The sequence below is a fragment of the Chiloscyllium plagiosum genome, chromosome 51 (genome assembly GCF_004010195.1).
Source record: "Chiloscyllium plagiosum isolate BGI_BamShark_2017 chromosome 51, ASM401019v2, whole genome shotgun sequence".
Lineage (NCBI taxonomy): Eukaryota > Metazoa > Chordata > Chondrichthyes > Orectolobiformes > Hemiscylliidae > Chiloscyllium > Chiloscyllium plagiosum.
The window spans coordinates 4,297,587-4,319,701 of record NC_057760.1 but is presented as its reverse complement, the minus strand read 5'-3'; the positions used below and the strand labels follow the sequence as shown (position 1 = coordinate 4,319,701).

General features: G+C 44.7%; 1 protein-coding gene across 4 annotated transcripts in view; it reads left to right on the top strand.

Annotated features, from left to right (window-relative positions):
* LOC122544785 (protein jagged-1b) overlaps positions 1-22,115 on the top strand; it is an 83,477-nt gene that overhangs the window by 37,534 nt on the left and 23,828 nt on the right. For all 4 annotated transcript variants that reach the window (XM_043684116.1, XM_043684115.1, XM_043684114.1 and 1 more), the window contains one exon: positions 11,817-11,936. In XM_043684116.1, the coding sequence (XP_043540051.1) occupies positions 11,817-11,936 (120 nt within the window). The remainder of the gene's footprint in view (positions 1-11,816; positions 11,937-22,115) is intronic.

Genomic DNA, 22,115 nt, shown 5'->3' with positions numbered 1-22,115 from the left:
CCAGGAGAGATATGTTCCTGTGAAAATGAGGGATAGAAATGGCAAGATTAAGGAACCATGATGACAGTTGAAATTGTGAGACTAGCTAAGAGCAAAAAGGATGTGTACATAAGGTCGAGGTGACTGAAGATAGATGAATCTTTGAAAAAATATTGGGAATGTAGCATCAATTTGAAACAAGGAATTAAGAGGACTAAAAGAGGTCATGTGATATCCTGAGCAAACAGGGTTAAGGAAAACCCCAAAGCCTTTTATTCATATATAAGGAGCAAGAGGGTAACTAGAGAAAGGGTTGGCCCACTCAAGGACGAAGGAGGAAAGTTATGTGTGGAGTCAGAGATTCTTAATGAGTACTTTGCATCGGTATTCACCAAGGAGAGGGATATGATGGATGTTGAGGTTACAGATGGACGTTTGATTACTCTAGGTCATGTTGGCATAAGGAGGGGGGGATGTCTTGGGTATTCTAAAAGGCATTAGGTGGATAAGTCCCCAGGTCCAGATGGGATCTATCCCAGGTTACTGAGGGAAGTGAGAGAGGAAATAGCTAGGTCTTTAACAGATACCTTTGCAACATCCTTGAACACGGGGAAGGTCCCGGTGGACTGGAAAATTGCTAATATTGTCCCCTTGTTTAAGAAAGGTAGCAGGGATAATCCAGGTAATTACAGATCTGTGAGCCTGCGTCAGTGGTAGGGAAGCTACTGGAGAAGATACTAAGAGATAGGATTATATACCCATTTGGAAGAAAATGAGTTATCAGTGATAGGCAGCACGGTTTTGTGCAGGGAAGGTCATGTCTTACAAATCTAATAGAAATCTTTGAAGAGGTGACAAAGTTGATCGATGAGGAATGTAGATGTCATATACATGGACTTTACTAAGACATTTGATAAGGTTCTCCATAGTGGGCTGATGAAGAAGGTGAAGTCGCATGGGGTCCAGGGTGTTCTGGCTAGATGGATAGAGAACTGATTGAGCAACAGGAGACAGAGAGCAGTAGTGGAAGGGAGCTTCTCAAAATGGAGACCTGTTACCAGTGGTGTCCCACAGGGATCTGTGTTGGGATCATTGTTGTTTGTGATATACGTAAATGATTTGGAGAAAGGTGTAGATTACCTCATTAGAAGGTTGCAGATGACATTAAGATTGTTGGAGTAGCAGATGGTGAAAGGGACTGTCAGATAATACAGCAGAATATAGTTGGATTGAAGAGTTGGGCAGTGAAATGGCAAATGGAGTTCAATCCGGACAAATGCACGGCGATACATTTTGGAAGATGCAATTCAAGAGCGAACTATACAGTAAATGGAAAAGTCCTGGGGAAATTTGATACAGAGAAATCTGGGTGTTCAGATCCATTGTTCCCTGAAGGTGGCAACGCAGGTCAGTACAGTGGTCAAGAAGGTATATGGCATGCTTTCCTTCATAGGACGGATTATTGAGTACTAGAGTTGGCAGGTCGTGTTACAGTTGTATAGTACTTTGGTTTGGCCACATTTGGAATACTGCGTACAGTCCTGGTCACCACATTACCAAAAGGGTACAGAGGAGGTTCATCGGGATGTTGCCTGGTATGAGGGAAGTTGAGTAGATTAGGATTATTTTCATGATTTGGAGATGCCGGTGTTGGACTGGGGTGTACAAAGTTAAAAATCACACAACACCAGGTTATAGTCCAACAGGTTTAATTGGAAGCACTAGCTTTCGGAGCGACGCTCCTTCATCAGGTGGTTGTGGAGGGCTCGATCGTAACACAGAATTTATAGCAAAAATTTGCAGTGTGATGTAACTGAAATTATACATTGAAAAATTGATTGTCTGTTAAGCCTTTCACCTGTTAGAAGACAGTGATAGTTTCACTTCTTTCATGTGTAAATCACAAAACCCTTTCTTTTTAAAGTTGCATTCTCAGGTTAGCTGTTAACAATGGTGATAGCTAGACAATATGTTGAAGGTGTTAGCCCCCTGTGTTCTCTGTCTATGACCTGATGTTTAGATTGATTCTAATCTAAAAAGTGAGATAACAGAGTTTTACATAAATTCATGCAGTTTTTGAGCTCAGAGTTATACATGAATGTATGCAGTTTTTGAGCAAAGTGCAATGTAACTCTGCAAGTACAAATTCACAAATTCAAATTATTTTCATTGGAAAGAAGGAAGTTGAGGGGAGACCTGATTGACGCCTACAAAATCATGAGAGGTATAGACAGGGTGGATAGCAAGAAACTTTTTTCCAGGAGTGGAGCACTCAATTACCAGAGTTCACGAGTTCAAAGTGAGAGGGGAAAGGTTTACGGCAGATATACGTGGAAAGTTCTTCACGCAGAGGGTGGTGGGTGCCTGGAATGTGTTGCCAGTGGAGGAAGTAGGGGTGGGAACAATGGCATCATTTAAGATGTATCTAGATAGTTATATGAATGGGCAGGGAGCAAAGGGATATAGATCCTCAGAAAATAGGTGGCAAGTTTAGATAGAAGATCTGGATCAGTGCGGGCTTAGACGGTCGAAGGGCCTGTTCTCGCACATGTAAGGTTCTTTGTTCTTGTTCTAATCCAGAACCAGGGTCACAGTGTAAGAATAATGAATAGGCCATTTAGGACTGAAACCCAGAGAGTGGTGAGCCTGTGGAAATCACTGCTCAGAAGTGGTTGAGACCAAAACATTGAATGTTTTCAAGGAGAGGCTAAAGATCAAAGGTAATGGGGAGAAAGCAGGAACAGGGGACTGTATTAATGGTAAAGCACACTTGAAGGGCTGAATGGCCTATTCCTGGTCTTAATTTCTACCTTGTGTTTGTATTCGAGAGTAAGGTGTAGTACAACTCATTGTTGAACAACATATCAAACATTCTGCTGGAAGTTTATGTTGATCCTTCAGTTTTTCCTGTGTTGGGGGGGTGTAGTTGTTACAGTATGATGATTGCTGTCTGATGCTTTACTTAGATTATCTGAATTTTATCTGCATTAGAAGATAATTACATTAAGTGAAGCACTAAGCTGGTAACAAGGGCACTGTTTGGGGATGATGAGGTAAAGGAAATGTTCTAAAGTGGAAACAGCACTGAGCATTTATGGGCGACATTGAGCAGATGAATAGTCTGCCTAATCACCATTCCTACTTGGTCAGGAATAAATAAATGGTGACAGGATAACAAAGAAATTCCAGGTACCAATGGTGAGTTCTCACATTTGAGAGAAGATTGGGGCCTGAATGTTTATTGCTCCAGCTAACACTCGAAAGGTTTGGAGCAATAAATGGATGATGGCTATTATTATTAGGAAGTGAACCTGCAAGTAAGTTCATAAATATATATTCAACCATCCATTTCACCCACCCAGTGCCGAACAGTCAGAAAGAGGGTCACCAATCCTGAATGGAAACATAAAGAGTTGGAAATCTTTCAATCTCCCTCCTTTTCTCCTCCTCTAATTAAAAAAAAAAGTGGAGGGACAGAGAGATGTGCTATTGCAAAGTTTGTTGGTAGCAGAGTAAGAAGGAAGGCTTTGGCTTGAGAGGCTTCAGACAGCAGCAGATCAGCAAAAAGTACAGGTAAGCTCAGATAAAGTCCATTTAACTTTCCTCTTTAGTCTTACAGCAATTAAGATGTCAGTTAGGACAGTCACATGTTCCTCTTGCAAGATCTGGGAGCTCAGGGGGACTTCCATTTTCTCTGATGACTACACGTGTGGGAAGTGCATCCAGCTGCAGCTCCTAGGAGACCGTGTTAGGGCGCTGGAGCTGGATGGTCTCAGGATCATCCAAGATATTGAGCACTTCATAGATAAGAGTTGTAATGAAATGGTCACACCTAAAGTGCAGGCAAAGAGTAGCTGGGTGACCACCAGGAAAGGCAGAGGGAGTAGGTAGAGAGTGCAGGAATCCCCTGTGGCCATTCCCCTCAAAAACAAGTATACTGTTTTGGATACTGATGGAAGGGATGACCATTCAGGGGAAAGCAGCAGTAGCCACGTTGGTGGCACTACGACTGGCTCTGGAGCACAGTGGAAAAGGATAAAGGTAAACAGCACCACAGTGATAGGAGACTCCATAGTTTGGGGGACAAATATGAGATTTTGTGGCATCAAACAGGAATCCAGGATGTTGTGTTGCCTGCCAGGTGCTAGGGTCCAGGATGTCTCTGAGCAGCTGCATCATGTTCTCAAGGCGGACACGGAGAGGCCAGAAATCATTGTGCACGTTGTCACAAATGACATAGGTAGAAATAGGGATGAGGTCCTGCAGAGTGATTGTAGAGAGCTTGGAATAAAGTTAAAAACCAGCATCTTATCAGTGATAATCTCCAGATTGCTTCCAATGCCATGTGCTAGTGAGGGTAAGAATGGGAGGATATGGTGGATGAATACCTGGCTAAAGAATTGGTGCAGGGGGCAGCGATTCACATTTTTAGATCATTGGGATTTTATTTGGGGCAGAGGTGAACTGTTTAGGAAGGATGGGTTGCACCTGAAATAGAAGGGGATCAATATCATGGCGGCCAGATTTGCTAGTGTTGCAAGGGAGGGTTTAAATTAGATTGGCAGGGGGTTGGGATCCTCAAAAGCAGGGAGATAGATGTGAGACTGGAAGGGGATACAGTAATCAGAAATAGTAAGTTGAAGAGACAGGTCAGGATGGAACAAGGAATGCCTTTTGGATCAAAATGCATTTATTTCAATGCAAAGAGGCTTACAGGTAAGGCCGGTGAACTCAGGGAGTGGATAGGTACATTGGGTTGGGACATTAAAGCTACCACAAAACATGGCTCAGAGAGGGACAGGACTGGCAGCTTAATGTGCCAGGGTATAGGTGCTTTATGCGGGACAGAGGTGGTGGAAGGAGAGGTGGGGGAGTTGCATTTTTGATTAAGGCGAGTATCACAGTAGTAGTCAAAGATGAAATAACTGAAGAATCATCCAGTGAGGCTTTGTGGGTGGAGCTAAGAAATAAGAAGGCGATGGTGATGTTATTGGGGTTGTACTAGATAGTCCCAAATAGTCAATGGGAATTAGAGGAACTACTATGCAGGGAGATTGGGAAGACTTACAGGAGCAACAGGGTTGTCATAGTAGGGGATTTTAATTTTTTTCACATAGACAGAGACTGCCAGAGTATTAAGGACTTAGATGGGGTGGAATTTGTTAAGTGCATTCAGGAAAGTTTCCTCAGCGGGGTCCTGTTTGGGAAGGGGCAAAACCTGAACTACTCTTGGGAAATAGGGCAGGACAGGTGACAGAGGTGACAGTGGGGAGCACTGTGGGCCCAGTCGCCATAATTCTATTAATTTTTAAAATAGTTATGAAGAGGGACAAAACTGGTCTACAGGTTCAAGTCCAAAACTGGGGCAAGGAGAATTTTAATGGAATTAGACAGGAGCTTGCAGAGATTGATTGGAGTAATTTGTTTGCAGGTAAAGGGACCTCTGGCAAGTGGGAGGCCTTTAAAAGTAAGATAACTAGAGTTCACGGTCTACATGTTCCTGTGAGGATGAAGAACAAAGTTGGCAGGAATAGGGAGCCCTGGATGACAAGAGATATGGAGGCTTTGACCAGAAAACAGAAGAAGTTATCGCTCATTTACAGGCAGCTGGGATCATGGAAATCCCTGGAATTATATAGGGAATGCTGGGGTTTACTGACAAAGGAAATTAGGAAGGCAAAAAGGAGACACAAGATAGCCTTGGCTGAGAAAATTAGGGTGAATCCCAAAGATGTTCTTTCAGTATATTAAAGGAAAAAGAAAACTAGAGAGAGAATAGAGTCCTTCAAGGACCAAAGTGGCGATGTATATGTGGAACCACAGGAAATGGGCGAGGTCCTCAATGAATATTTTTCCTTGGTTTATCATGGAGAAAGACATGAAGATTGGGAACTTGGGGAAGTTCGTGGTGATATCTTGGGGACAGTCCATATCACAGTAGAGGAGGTGTTGGATGTATTAGAATGTATAAAGGTGGATAAATCTCTTGGTCCTGATCAGATATATTCAAGATCACTGCAAGACGCTAGAGAAAAAAATTGCCAGTTTCTGGCTGATATTTTTGCATCATCGTTAGCCTCGGGTGAGGTCCCAGAATGCTGGAGGGTAGTGAATGTTGTGCCCTTGTTCAAGAAGGGCTGCAAGAAAAGCCTGGGAAATATAGACCAGTAAGTCTAACATCTGTGGTGCGTAGGTTACTTGAGAAGATTGAGAGATAAGATATACATACATTTGGAAAGGCAGTGTTTGATTAGGAGTAGTTAGCATGGCTTTGTGCTATTATGTGCTATTGTGTTATATTGCATTTGTACAGACGTTGGTGAGGCCGCACTTGGAGTATTGTGTTCAGTTTTGGTCACCTTGCTATATGAAGGATGGAATTAAACTGGAAAGAATTCAGAAGAAATTTACAAGGGTGTTGCCAGGACTCAAGTGTCTGAGTTATAGGGAGAGGTTGGACAAGCCAGGACTTATTTCTTCAGACCATAAGAGACTGAACGGGGACCTTTCAGAGATGCATAATATCATGAGAGGCATGGTTAAGGTGAATGCACTGTCTTTTTCCCAGAATTGAGGAATTGAGGACTAGAGGACATCAGTTTAAGGTTAGAGGGGAAAGAATAAAAAGGGAACTTGAGGGGCAACATTTTTACACAGAGGGTGGTATGCATATGGAATGAGCAGCCAACAGAAGTGGTTGAGGCAGGTATATTAACAACGTGTAAAAGGCATTTGGACAAATACATGGATAGGTAAGGTTGAGAATAATATGGGTGAAGTGCAGGGCAATGACATTGGTGTGGATGGACATTTTGGTCGGCATGGACCAGTTGTGCTAAAGTCCTGTCACCATGCTGTAGGACTCTATGACACAATCAAAGAGCCCACATGCGAAACAGAGGTTTACAAAATTGAGAGGCATAGATAGGTTGGATGGTCAGAGGCTTTTTCCCAGGGTGGAAAGATCAACTTCAAAAAGGCATAGGTTCAAGGTGAGAGGAGGAATGTTTAGGAGAGAAGTGGGGGGAAACTTTTTTACATGGAGGGTTGTGGGTGCCTGGAACACATTACCAGTGGAAACAATGGAAGCAGGCATGTTAGCAATGTTTAAAGTTTATCTTGATAGACACATTGACAGGAGACGAACAGAACGAAAGAAACCATAAGTAGTGAACCATAAGTTCAATAAGTAGTGAGTCTAAATATGGATTAGAATTCGTGCCGGTTTGATGGGCCGAAGGACCCTTCCTGTGCTGTATTGTATTATATAACATGAATGTAGCAACATTCTGGATGGAGTCCTCCATTGTCCAAACTCAGCTTGGTCTGACCTCCTACACTCCTCTGATAGCTGAACAGGTGACATTTTGAATGTTTAGACTGAGTTATGCATGTTTTGCACTTCTTATGTACTTTATGCCAACTTTGGTATGATTGTGTAGTTTGTGCTGTCCATGTAGCACCTTGGTCCTGGAGGAACGCTGTCTTGTTTTTTACTTTATTGGTTGTATATGATAGAAATGGCAAATGAAATCTACTCTAGTCTACTCTAGTTGTGGCCTTGAATTTACTCGTGAGCATGTACTCACTGATGAGATAGTGTCTGTGCTGGTAAAAGCTGAGGGAAAATGATGTGATGCTATATCCTTTGAAGTTCCTTTCTCCCTGACCTCCACATACATGTACAGACATGTATGCACATATGCACTTACACGAACCTATGCACATATAGACATAGCACATATATACACATGCACAATTACACACAAGCACACATGTGGCAGCACCTTTTTCTGGGAATTGAAATTAGAATGGTCAGCGTTTCCTGTCCTTGCAGGGAAGACCCCAGATCACCTGCAGTTCCATCCCTCAAGCTTGTCTGAGGTTTCACTCAGCTCTTTTTCTGAGGTGACTACCCTGCCCTGATTGAACTCTGGTCTCAACATGATGCAGTGTAGAGCAGCCTTTTTAAAAAAAGTAAATTCATGGGATGTGTGCATTGGCTGGATCAATGTTTATTTTCCATCCTTAACTGCCCCTCAAGAAGATAGGGGTGAGCTGCCTTCTTGATTTATTGCAGTCCATGTGTTATGGGTTGACACTCACTGCCCTTAGGGAGGGAATTCCAGGATTTTGACCCAGTGACACTGAAGGAACAGCGATATATTTCCAAGTCGGAATGCTGAGTGTCTTGGAGGGGAATTTGAACGTGGTGGTGTTCCCATGTATTTGCTGCCCTTGTCCTTCTAGGTGGAACTGGTCGTGGGTTTGGAAGGTGTTGTCTGAGGATCCTTGGTGATTTTCTGCACTGCATCTTATAGTAGTACACATTGTTGTATTAAGGGTCAGTGGTAGGGGGTGTGGATTCCTGTGGATATAATACCAATCAAGCATGCTTTGGCCTGGATGGCGTTAAGCAAAGTGATTGTAATAAAGTTGCCAGGTGAAGCTCATTCAATATACATTCCCTGATTGGGGCTGTTAACCGGTCCAATCAGAAAGCCCTGGCTGACAGACATAACAGGTATGTCAGGGTTCTGCTCACTCTGAGAGGTGGCTCTGAGGGAGCTGGATCAGTGTTAAGGACTATGCACGTGTAAATAAAAGGTGACTTGGTGACGGGATACTGGCCTCTGTGGAGTTATTTAATCCAGTTATTTCTTGAGTGTTGTTGGAGATGGACCCATCCAGGCAAGTGGGGAGTATTCAATCACACTCCTGACTTGTGACTTGTAGATGGTGGACAAGCTTTATGGAGTCTGGGGCTGAGGGACTCACCGCAGATTCCCAACCTCTGACCTGCTCTTGTAGCCATTGATTTCCAGCAAGATGATGGTGAATTAGGGTTTTTGAGCCTGGGACTTGTCTCCTTTTCTTTTTATTCTTTCTTTCCTCATTTTGTTTTCTCTTATATCTTATTTTACTTATCACTTGTTGAAGAGTTCAATTGAATGGGCCCAGCGCAGACTCGAGTTGGTCGACATCTCGGCAGGATAGCCTTGTCATTCCGTTTGCTATTCTTCCAGATCCTGTTGTAATCTGAGGTAACCCTCTTCGCTGTCCACTACATCTCCAATTTTGGTGTCGTCTGCAGACTTACTAACTGTTCCTCTTATGCTCGCATCCAAATCATTTACGCAAATGACAAAAAGTAGAGGACCCAGCACCAATCCTTGTGGCACTCCACTGGTCACAGACCTGCAGTCTGAAAAGCAACCCTCCACCACCAGGATCTGTCTTCTACCTTTGAGCCAGTTCTATGTCCAAATGGCTAGTTCTCCCTCTATTCCATGAGATCTAACCTTGCTAATCAGTCTCCCATGGGGAACCTTGTCGAACACCTTACTGAAATCCATATAGATCACATCTATTGCTCTGCCCTCATCAATCTTCTTTGTTACTTCTTCAAACAACTCAATCAAGTTTGTGAGACATGATTTCCCATGCACAAAGGCATGTCGACTATCCCTAATCAGTCCTTGCCTTTCCAAATACATGTACATCCTGTCCCTCAGGATTCCCTCCAACAACTTGCCCACCACCGAGGTCAGGCTCACTGGTCTATAGTTCCCTGGCTTGTCTTTACCACCCTTCTTAAACAGTGGCACCACGTTTGCCAACCTCCAGTCTTCCTGCACCTCACCTGTGACTATCGATGATACAAATATCTCAGCAAGAGGCCCAGCAATCACTGCTGTAGCTTCCCACAGAGTTCTCAGGTACACCTGATCAGGTCCTGGGGATTTATGCTGCTGGGCTGTCTTGTCTATGGAGCTGGTGTTGAGGGACCAGGTGAGATTCTCCGCCAGGTGGACGCCAAGAAGTTTAGTGCTGTTCACGATCTCCACAGGGGAGCCACTGATGTCCAGTGGAGAGTGATCACTCTGTGCCATCATGAAATTAATAACCATCTCTTTCATCTTGTCCATATTCGGAGTCAGTTGTTGGTTCTGCACCAGTTCGCTAGCCGCTGCACCTCCTCTCTGTATGCTGACTCATCGTTTCATGCTGATGAGACCCACTACAGTCGTGATGTGATTCGAGGTGTGCATTGCTGCACAATCATGTGTCAGCAGGATGAACAGCAGTGGACTGAGCACACAGCCCTGGGAGGGGGGAGGAGGGGGAGGGGGGGGGAGGGGTGGGGAAGGGGTGGGGAAAGGGTGGGGATCTCCGTGCTCAGTGTGATGGTGTTGGAGAGGCTGTTCCCAATCCAGACTGACTGAGGGCTCCCAGTCAGGAACTCCAGGATCCAGTCACACTGGGAGGGATTCAGGCCCAGCAGACTCAGCTTTCCAATCAGGTGCTGAGGAATGGTAGTGATAAATGCAGCTCTGAAATCTATGAACAGTAATCTGATGTAGGTGTCCTTCTTCTCCAGGTGGGTGAGGGCCAGATGGAGGGTGGTGGGAATGGTATCATCAGTTGAGCGGTTGGGATGAAACATGAACTGCAAGGTGCCCAGTGAGGGGGGCAGCAGGGTCTTAATATGCCTCATCATGAGTCTCTCAAAACACCTAATGATGATGGGTGTTAGTGCAACAGGGCAGTAGTTGTTGAGACAGGACGCTGGAGACTTCTTCAGCACGGGGACGATGATAGCGCCCTTTGAAGCACATTGGAACTATGGCACAGCTCATGGAGACATAAAAGTGTCCATGAAACATCTGACACTATGTTGGAGCATCCTCTGAGCACTCTGCCAGGGTTAACTCTATGTAGGATTTTTCTCACGTTGGCCAAAGTAAGACACAGCACCTGCTCATAGGTGATGGGGTGGGGGTGGTGGGGGGTGATAGTCTTCCTCACCGCCACATCATTTTGTGCCTCAAAATAGAAGTTGTTTAGCTCATCTGGGAAGGAGGCATTACCAGCACAAGCAGGCGATGCTGTTCTGTGGTCGGTGATGGCCCGAATGCCCTTCCATGTTCTCCGTGTATTGCCGCTGTCCCAAAAGTGGCTGTGTATTCCCTGTGCATGTACATACTTTGTGCTTAATGGTAAGGTCCTGGGGAGTGTTGCTGAACAAAGAGACCTTGGAGTGCAGGTTCATAGCTCCTTGAAGGTAGGGTCGCAGGTAGATAAGATAGTGAAGAAGGCGTTTGGTATACTTTCCTTTACTGGTCAGAGCATTGAGTACAGGAGTTGGGAGGTAATATTGCAGCTGTACAGGACATTAGTTAGGCCACCTTTGGAATATTGTGTGTAATTCTGGTCTCCTTCCTATCGGAAGGATGTTGTGAAACTTGAAAGGGTTCAGAAAAGATTTACAACGATGTTGGTTGAAGGATCTGTTTCCATGCTGTACATCTCTATGACTCTGTGAGTCAGCCCAACACGGTGATGAGGTTTCTCCGATATCTGCAGTGAAAGTCAGAGCAGGGGAGATAGAGCTAGCACGAGGAAAGCATAACTGTGTAGGAAGTGTGGTCCCAGCGTGGCAAAGCATTTAAGAAAGACTGCAATGGTTGAACTTTTAGCTTGATTTCTTTATTTTATGACTTAATACTGGGAAGGACCCAATCACCTGGCTGTTAATTGCCTTCACATCCTTTCAAAATATTCTAACCCTCATTTTGGGTTTGTGGCTGTCTTCATCAGATCCGGTCATCATTTGACATTTACTATCATTTTCGTGACCACTTCTGGCCCATCCTTGTCTAGGATGCCTTGGTATGACCACAACAGTTCCCTTATCTAGTTTTGATCATTTATTGCAGGTGAAACCCAGCAAGCTTCTAATCTGAACGATTCAGCACCACATTGGGTGACACACCTCATGAATTCATAATACTAACTCTGATAATTCACTTCTTTCTCATTTTACCCTTTTACAGACTTGAATTACTGTGGGACACATCAGCCCTGCCAAAATGGAGGCACATGTGAGAATGCAGAGCCCAATGAGTACCAGTGCATCTGTTCAGAGGGCTTTGGTGGACAGAACTGTGATGTTCGTAAGTTTTTACCTGTGATTGGACATCACATGGTATATGATGGTTGTATGATATAATAAACTATTCCAAGCAGCCATCTTAAGTCATTTAACATTAGTGAATTCATTCACAAATAGTGACATATTCATTCATATATAAATCAGTCATAACTAGATGATGAATAGCAGTTGATAAATCTGTGGGAAACTGGGACTCTTCTGGTGTAATGGTAGGGGTATTGTGAGGTAAGTGGGACCTGAGGCTGAGACTCCTAGTTGCAGAGGTGTGCCTGAATAGGCTGATTAAAATATCTAGATCTGTGGAGTTAGACAGAAAGTTGCCCTGTAATTCCATCTACTGGTCAAAGCTGCAATTGCATTCTTAATACAGTAAAGTCATTTCGCTGTAACGCGTGTTTCATTAAGATGGATTCGCTGTAACGCGATTGACAAATTGAGGATATTTTTCTAAAGTGTGAAGTTTTAAAGCATGTATTGGTTATAACGTGATTGCTACCCCATTGGTTTAAATGGTGCTGATATCACACGATTTTCTTATGACATCATTAAAAATCACACACCACCAGGTTATAGTCCAACGGGTTTATTTGGAAGCACTAGTTTTCGAAGTGCTGCTTCTTCATCAGGTAGCTGTGGAGCAGGACCATAATACACAGAATTTATAGCAAAAGATTACAGTGTCATGCAACTGGAATAATATATTGAACAAACCTAGATTGCTGTTAAGTCTTCCAAGTTTTACAATAGGTTGCAGGTTTCAATTCATTCATATGTAAATCCCACAACATCTTTTAAGTCACATTCTCGAGATAACTTTAAAGTTTTGTTAAAAAACAAAGTGACATCTCAGCTCAGACAATGCATTAAAGGTGTAAGATTAGTGTCTGTCTGTATCTCAATCTTGAGTCAGATTGGTTCTATTTCCAAAGTGGAATTTATAAAATATTACATGGATTGACTGCCTGCATTGACTGCCTGCTGATTGTGTATTTTTTGAGCAAAATAGAATGTGTCTGCAAATATGATTCTGCAAATACAAATTCACCCCAAAGACTTATATGTGTGTGCGCATGCATGAGAGAGAGAGAGAGAGAGAGAGAGACAGGGAGAGAGAAAAAGTGTCCATGTGAGTGTGGGCTGGTGAGTATGAATGTGTGTGTGTGACAGCGTGTGTATGAGAGAGGGTCTGCGTGAGTGTGTCTGTATGTGTGCTTGTGTGTGAGTGAGTGTATAGTGTAGTGGGGTCACCTGTAGTGTGACATGAACCCAAGGTCCCGGTTTAGGCCATCCCCATGAGTGCTGAATTTGGCTATCTGTCTCTGCTTGGGCACTTTACGTTGTTGCCTATCCCAAAGCCTGTCTTGGGATGGTCACCCGAATATCTGAGTTTGAATGTCCCTGACTGCTGAAGTGTTCCCCAACTGGGAGGGAACACCCCTATCTGGTTATTGTTGCACAGTGTCCATTCATCCATTGTCGTAGTATCTGCTTGGTCTCGCCAATGTATCATGCCTTGGGGCATCCTTGCCTGCAGTGTATGAGATAGACAATGTTGGTCGAGACACATGAGTACCTGTACATGGTGGGTGGTGTCCCCACGTGTAATGGTAGTATCTATGTTGACACTCTGACACATCTTGCAGTGGTTGCCATGACAGGGTTGTACTGTGTTGTGGTCGATTTTGAGTGGGAGGTTGGGCAGTTTGCTGCAAACAATGGTCCGTTTAAGGTTTGGCGGTTGTTTATAAAGGTGGGAAGTGGAGGCACAGGGAAGGTCTTGGCGAGGTGATCGTCCTCATCGATAATGTGTTGCAGGTTGCAAAGAACATGACGTAGTTTCTCCATCCCAGGAAGTACTGGACAACGAAGGGAACCCTATCAGTTGCATCCCGTGTCTGTTTCCTGAGGAGGTCATTATAGTTTCTCGCTGTGGCAGATTTGAACTGGGGGTCGATGAGTTGAGCATCATACGCTGTTCTTGTAAGGGCATCCTTGAGCACCTTCAGGTTCTTCCTAATTTGAACAGATCTGGTGTACGTGTAGGGATTGTCCGTAGGGGATGGCTATTTTAATATGTATCGGGTGGAAGTTAGAGAAGCGTAGCATCATGAGGTTATCTGTGGGTTTGTGGTAGGGTGAGGTACTGAGGCGCCCATCCTTAATGGAGATGCATGCGTCCAAGAATGAGACCGATACCAAACAGTACTCCATAGTAAGACTGATGGTTGGATAAAACTCGATATCACTGTGTAGTTGTTTCATTGACTCCTCGCCATGGGTCCAGAGGAAGAAAATATTGTCAATATATCTGGTGTATAGTGTTGGTTGGAGGTCTGTGAAGCAGAGAAGTCCTGTTTGAACCTGTGCATGAAAATGTTGGCATATTGGGGTAAATTTGTGGGGTAAATTTGTATTTGCAGACTTGTATTTGCAGATACATTTTATTTTGTTCAAAAAACTGCAGGCAGTCAATCCATGTAATATTTCATAAATTCCACTTTAGAAACAGAACTAGTGACTCAAGATTGGGATACAGACAGACTGTAATCTCACACCTTTAATGCATTGTCTGAGCTGAGATGTCACCTTTTCTTATAAAACCTTCAGTTATCCTGAGAATTTGACTTAAAAGAAGTTCTGGGATTTACATATTAAGGAACTGAAACCTGCAACTCATTCTAAAAGATGAAAGTCTTAACAACAATCTAGGTTTGTTCAATATATCATTTTAGTTGCATGACACTATAATGTTTTGCTATAAATTCTGTGTCTTATGGTCCAGCTTCACAGCTTACTGGTTACCATGTACTGTCCTTTGGTTGATGAATCAGTACTCCTCCATGTTGAACAACATTGGAGAAAGCTTTGAGGGTGGCAAGGGGACAAAATATACTCTGGGTGGGGTTTTCAATGTCCACCACCCAGAGTGGCTTGGCAGCAGCATCACTGATCAAGCTGGTCCAGTCCTAAAGGATATAACTGCTCAACTGGGTCTGTGGCAGGTGGTGAGGGAACCAACAAGAGGAAAAAGCATACTTGATCTCATCCTTACTTATCTCCCGGCTGCCGACTCATCTGTCCATGACAGTATTGGTAAAAGTGACCATCGCACTGTCCTTGTGGAGATGAAATCCTGCCTTCACATTGAGAATAACCTCCATGTTGTGTGGCACTATCACTGTGCTAAATGGGACAGACTTCGAACTGATCTCGCAGTTTGAGACTGGGCATCCGTGAGGGTCTGTGGGCCATCAATAGCAGCAGAATTGTACTCTAGCACAATCTATAACCTCATGGCCTAGCATACCCCCACTCAGCCATTACCATCAAGCCAGTGTAAGAAGGCATACCAGAAGCAGCATCAGGCATACCTAAAAATGCGGGCTAAACCTGGTGAAGCTACCAAACAGGACTACGTGCGTGTGAAACAGCATAAGCAGCCAGTGATTAACAGAACTAAGTGACCCCACAGTCAATGGATCAGATCTAAGCTCTGCAGTCCTATCACATCCAGTTGTGAATGGTGGTGGATAATTAAACCCCTCAGTGGAGGAGGAGGCTCCACAAATATGCCCATCCTCAATGACGGAGGAGTCCAGCACATCAGTGCAAAAGTTAAGGTTTATGCATTTGCAACAACCTTCAGTCAGTAGTGCTGAGTGGATGATCTATCACGGGCTCCTCCAGTGGTCCGCAGCGTCACAGATACCAGGCTCCATCTAATTTGATTCATTCTATGTGTTATCAAGAAATGGCTAGAGGCACTGGATACTACCAAGGCAATGGGCCCTGATAACATTCCAGCAATAGTACTAAAGACGTGTGCTCTAGAGCTTACTGCTCCCCAAGCCAAGCTCTTCCAGTACAGTTACAACACTGACCCGACAATGTAGAAAATTGGCCAGGTATGTCTTGTATACAAAAAGCAGGGCAAATCCAACTCGGCCAATTACTGCCCAATCAGCCTACTCTCCATCATCAGTAAAGTGATGGAAGGTGTCATCAACAGAACTATCAAGCAGCACCTGCTCAGCAAAAACCTGCTCAGTGACGCCCAGTTTGGGCTTTCGCCAGGGGCACTCAGCTCCTGACCTCATTACAGCCTTGGTTCAAACACTGGACAAAAGAGCTGAATTCCGGAGGAGAGGTGAGATTGACATCAATGCTCCAATTGACCAAGTATGGCATCAAGAAGCCTTGGCAAACCTGGAATCAATGAGTATCGGGGGCAAACATTCCACTGGTAGAGTCATACCTGGCACAAAGGAAAGTGGTTGTGTTTGTGGAGGGTCAGTCGTCTCAGTTCTGGAACATCTCTGCAGGAGTCCCTCATGGTAGTCTCCTAGGCCCAATATTCTTCAGCTGCTTCATCAGTGACCTTCCCTCTGTCATAAAGTCAGAATAAGGGATGTTCACTGATGAATGCACAGCGCTCACCACCATTTGCGACTCCTCAGATACTGCAACAGTCCATGCTCAAATGAAACAAGATCTGTACAATATCCAGGTTTGTGCTGACAAGTGGCAAGTAACATTCACGTCACTCAAATGCCAGACAATGACTGTGACCAATAAGAGGCACTCTAACCACTGTCCCTTGACATTCAACGGTATTACCATCACTGAATCCTCCACTGACCAGAAACTCAACTGGACTCACCATGGAAACACAGTGGCTATAGGAGCAGGTCAGAGACTAGGGTTACTGCAGTGAGTAACTCACTCCTGATACCCCAAAGTCTATCCACCATCTACAAGGCACAAGTCAGGAGTAAGATGGAATACTCCTCACTCCACCACTGGCACTCAGTAGCAGCAGTGTGTACAGCTACAAGATGCACTGCAGAAATTCATCAAAGATCCTTAGACAGCACCTTCCAAACCCACGACAACTTCCATCTAGAAGGACAAGGGCAGTAGGTCCTTGGGAACACCATGACCTGCAAGGTTTTCTCCAAGCCACTCATCACCCTGACTTGGAAATATACCACCAATCCTTCACAATCATTGGGCCAAAATCCTGGAATTCCCTCCCTATCGACATTGTGGATCAGCTCACAGCAAGTAGACTGTAGCGATTCAAGAAGGCAGTTCACCACCACCTTCTCAAGGGCAAATAGGGATGGGCTATCAGTGCTGGCCCAGCCAGTGACTCCCAAGTCCCACAAATGAATAAAGAAAGCTACCAGATGAAGGAGTGGCACTCTGAAAACCAGTGTTTTCAAATAAACCTGTTGGACTCCAACCTGGTGTTGTGTGGCATTTAATATTGTCCACTCCAGTCCAACACCGGCTCCTCCACATCACTCTTATAGTATAACATTGCATGAGAATGGAACTATCATGTTCTGGCAGAACTGACTACAGAATTTTATTTTCATTGTTCACATGGATACTAATGGATGCAGACAGTTTTGAATTTACAGATATGTTTTCATTTTACCTTCTTCCTCTCCTTAAAATGCTAACTGCATCAGCTATGACCCAATACCTTGTAGCTAGTTCACTAATAGGGAAGGAAATCTGCTATCTTGCCTGGTCTGAACGACATATGATTCCAGACCCACAGCAGTGTGGTTAACTTTCAATTGCCATTCATTTGTACTAGTCACTATAAAGTCTCAAAGTAATTAAATCGGATGGATCACCTGGAATCGCCCTAGGCACCAGAAAAGTCAATGGCTGAAACACTCCTGTGGACCCTGCAGAGTCCTCCTCACTAACATCTGGGGCTAGTGCCAATGTTAGGAGAGCTGTTGCACCGATTAGTCAAACAATAGCCTGACATAGTCATTCTCATGGAATCTACTCTACAGAAAATGTCCCAGACATCACCATCACCATCCCTGGATAGACGTTGTAAGTTTGCTTGCTGAGCTAGTCCGTTTGTTCTCAGACATTTCATCGGCATGCTAGGTAGCAACATCAGTGAGTCTCTAATGAAGCACTGGTGTTCTGTCCCACTTTCTATTTATGTGTCTTGGTCCGTTCTGGTGGGTGATATCATTTCTGGTTCTTTTTCTCAGAGGTTGGTAAATAGGGTCCAAATCAATGTGTTTATTGATGGAGTTCTGGTCTGAAGTTCCAGCCCTCTTGGAATTCCTGTGCGTGTCTCTGTTTAGCCTGTCCTAGGATGGATGTGTTGTCCCAGTCAAAGTGATGTCCTCCTTTGTCTGTGTGTAAAGATACTCGTGATAATGGGTCATGTCTTTTGGTGACAAGTTGGTGTTCGTGTATCCTGTTGATAGTTTCCTGTCTGTCTGATGCAGTGTTTGTTACAACCCTTGCAGGGTATTTTGTAAATTTACATTCGTTTTGCTGGTTGTTGGTTCATCAGTAGCTGTAGGTTTGTGGGCTCCAATGATGCCAAGGGATTGAAGTAGTCTGGTAGTCATCTCCAAGTGTCTTTGATGTATGGTAGTGTAGCTAGAGTCTCTGGGCATGTTGTGCTTTCTTGTTTAAGTTTGTTGTTTAAGAATTGGCGGGCTGTGTTTATCGGGTACCCGTTGTTCTTGAATATGCTGTATGGGTATTTGTCTTATGCTGCTCGTAGTTCCTGCATGCTGCAATGTATTGTGGCCTGTTTAAATAATATCCTGATGAAAATCCATTTGTGGTTGTTGTGATGATTGCTCCTGTAGTTGAGTATCTGGTCAGTGTGTGTTGCTTTTCTGTAGACACTGGTCTACAGCTCTCCATTGACTGTTCATTCCACTGTGACATCTGTTTTTATAATCTTCCGCTTTGGTGAAATCTATGCCAATAAGGATATCGTTGATGATATTGTAAGTTGCCTCTAATTTGTTCCGCTTTGTGATGACAAAGGTATCATCCACATAGTGGACCTTAAGTTTGGGTTGGATTGTGGGGAGGGCTGTTCATTTGAGTCACTGAATTACTGCTTCTGCTAAGAATCCTGATATTGGTGATCCTATGGGTGTCCTATTGATTTGTTTGTAGGTCTTGTTGAAGGTGAAGTGAGTAGTGAGGCACAGGTCTACTAGGAGAAAGTGAGAACTGCAGATGCTGGAGATCAGAGCTGAAAAATGTGTTGCTGGAAAAGCGCAGCAGGTCAGGCAGCATCCAAGGAGCAGGAGAAACGACGTTTCGGGCATAAGCCCTTCTTCAGGGAATCATACTCTAACACATACTCTACTCTTCCTGAAGAAGAGCTTATGCCCGAAACGTCGATTCTCCTGCTCCTTGGATGCTGCCTGACCTACTGCGCTTTTCCAGCAACACATTTTACAGGTCTACTAGCTTGAGGATGCTGTCTTTGCTGATGGAGTTGGTGCTGTCTGGTGTTTGTGTCCTTGGTTCGTTTAGTAGTGAGGTCACTGTTTTGTTGGTGAGGCTGATGTTAATGGATGTGAATAGGGCTGTTACGTTGAAGGAGACTATGACTTCGTCCACTTCTATCTTGATATCATAGAACATAGATAGAACATAGAACAATACAGCACAGAACAGGCCCTTCGGCCCACGATGTTGTGCCGAACATTTGTCCTAGCTTAAGCACCCATCCATGTACCTATCCAATTGCCGCTTAAAGGTCACCAAAGGTTCTGACTCTACCACTCCCACAGGCAGCGCATTCCATGCCCCCACCACTCTCTGGGTAAAGAACCCACCCCTGACATCTTTGACGATGTTCAGGAATTCTTGGATGGAGTGTATGGAGTGACGTGAGTCATCAACTAGGTATTTCAGTTTTAGATGGATTCCTTTGCTAGTTTGTATGTCGGTGTGCCAAGGAGTAAGACTGTGGGTCTGAGGGGGGCCCCATGTTTGCATATCTTGAGTAATCTGTAGATGCAGGGTGTACTGGATCCACCAGGTTTCATTCTTTGGAGATCTGTCTTGTTTATTTTGACTGACGTATGGAGTTTCTTCAGTTCAGCTGTGATATGGTTTTCTAGCTGTGGAGTTGGGTCTATCACCATCTGTTTGTAGGTGTCGGTATCTGTGAGCAGTGAGTTCACCTTTTTCAATGTACTGTGTTCTGTTTAGGATGATAGTCATGCGCCCTTTGTCTGCAGGTACAATCATAATGTTTCTGTCTTTTCTGAGTCTTTCTAGACTTTCCTTTCCTGTGAGTTGAGGGTGTACCCTTCTTTCTTCCTGCTTAGTGTTGATGGAACTGTCTGTCTGATGGTCTGCTGGGTTTCTTCTGATTTTCTTCTCAAAAATTGCAAATCCCTGGATATGCCCTGTCCTGCTGGCAGAAGTGGCATCACGAGGGAGTTGCCCTGTGAGTCCTCAGAATTGACTCCAGGCTGCATGAAGTCTCATGGCTTCAGGTTGAACATGGGCAAGGAAACTTCCTGCTGATTACCACATATCATCATCACTCAGCTGATGAATAGATACTCCTCCATGTTGAACAACACTTGGAGGAAGCACTGAGGATGGCAAGGGCACAAAATGCACTCTAGGTTGGGGATTTCAATGGGAGAAAGAGAGGACTGCAGATGCTGGAGATCAGAGTCAAAATGTGTGGCACTAGAAAAGCACAGGAGGTCAGGCAGTGTCCAAGGAGCAGGAGTGTCGATGTTTCGGGTATAAGCCCTTCAGGAATGTGGTGGGGGGGAGGAAGTGTGGGAAGGGCACTTGAGATAAATGAGAGGACAGTGGGTCTGGGGGAGAATACCTTGGAAGGCGATATGTAGATGCAGGCGAAGGGGGGGGTGTGATGGTGGTAGGATGGAGCGGATAGATGGGAAGGAAGATGGACAGATGGGACAGTTCAAGAGGTTGGTGCCAAGTTGGAAGGTTGGATCTGGGGTGAGGTGGAGGAGGGGAGATGAGGAAACTGGTGAAATCAACATTGATGCTGTGTGATTGGAGAGTCCTAAGATGGAAGATGTGGCTAGGATTTGGGGATGCAGAAGGCCCAGGACTTAAATATCCTTGGCAGTTTGGTTGGGGGGGTGGGGATCGATGTTGAAGTGTTCAGCAAGAGGGCAGTTGGCTTGTTTGCTGCGAGTGTCCCAAACATGTTCTCTGGAACGTTCCGTGAGTTGGCATCCTGTCTTCACAATGTAGAGGAGACTACATTAGGAGCAACAGACACAACAGATGAGGTGTTTGGATATGCAGCAAAATCTCACACGGATGTGGAAGGATCCTTTGGGGCCTGGGGTGGAGGTGGTTGGTGCAGGATTTACACCTCTTGCAGTGGCAAGGGAAGGGGCCGGGAGTGGAGGGTGGGATGGGGAAGGGCATGGATCTAATGAGGAAGCCGCGGAGGGAATGGTCTCAGCGGGATGCTGATAGTGATGGGGTGGGAAATATATCTGTGGAGTTGGGGTCTGATTGTAAGTGGCGGAAATGGTGGAGGATGATGCATTGTATCCAGAGATTGGTGGGGTGGAATGTGAGGACCAGCAGGGTACCATCCTTGTTGTGGTTGGAGGAGTGAGGTTCAAGGACAGAGGTGCAGAAAGTAGAGGTGATGCGTTGGGGGTATTGTTGACTTTGTGGGAGGGGAAATTGCAGTCCTTGAAGGTCATTTGAGATGTTCTGGAGTGAAATTCCTCCTTTTGGGTCCAGATACGGTGGAGGCTGAGGAATTGGGAGTAAGAGATGGCATTTTTATAGGGGTGGGGTGGGAGGAGGTTATGTCTAGGTAGGTGTGGGAGTCGGTGGATTTGAAATAGATGTCAGTGTTGAGTGAGTCGCCGAAAATATAATCATAGAATCCACACATAGAATCCCTACCATGTGGAAACAGACCCTTTGGCCCATCAAGTCCATGCCAAACCTCCGAAGAGGAACCCACCCAGACTCATTCTCCTATACTTAACCCTTACTAATGCACCTAATCTACACATCCCTGAACCCTGTGGGCAATTTAGCATGGCTAATTCACCTAACCTGCATATAGAACATAGAACATAGAACAATACAGCACAGAACAGGCCCTTCGGCCCACGATGTTGTGCCGAACATTTGTCCTAGCTTAAGCACCTATCCAATTGCCGCTTAAAGGTCACCAATGATTCTGACTCTGCCACTCCCACAGGCAGCGCATTCCATGCCCCCACCACTCTCTGGGTAAAGAACGTACCCCTGACATCCCTCCTATACCTTCCACCCTTCACCTTAAATTTATGTCCCCTTGTAACACTCTGTTGTACCCGGGGAAAAAGTCTCTGACTGTCTACTCTATCTATTCCCC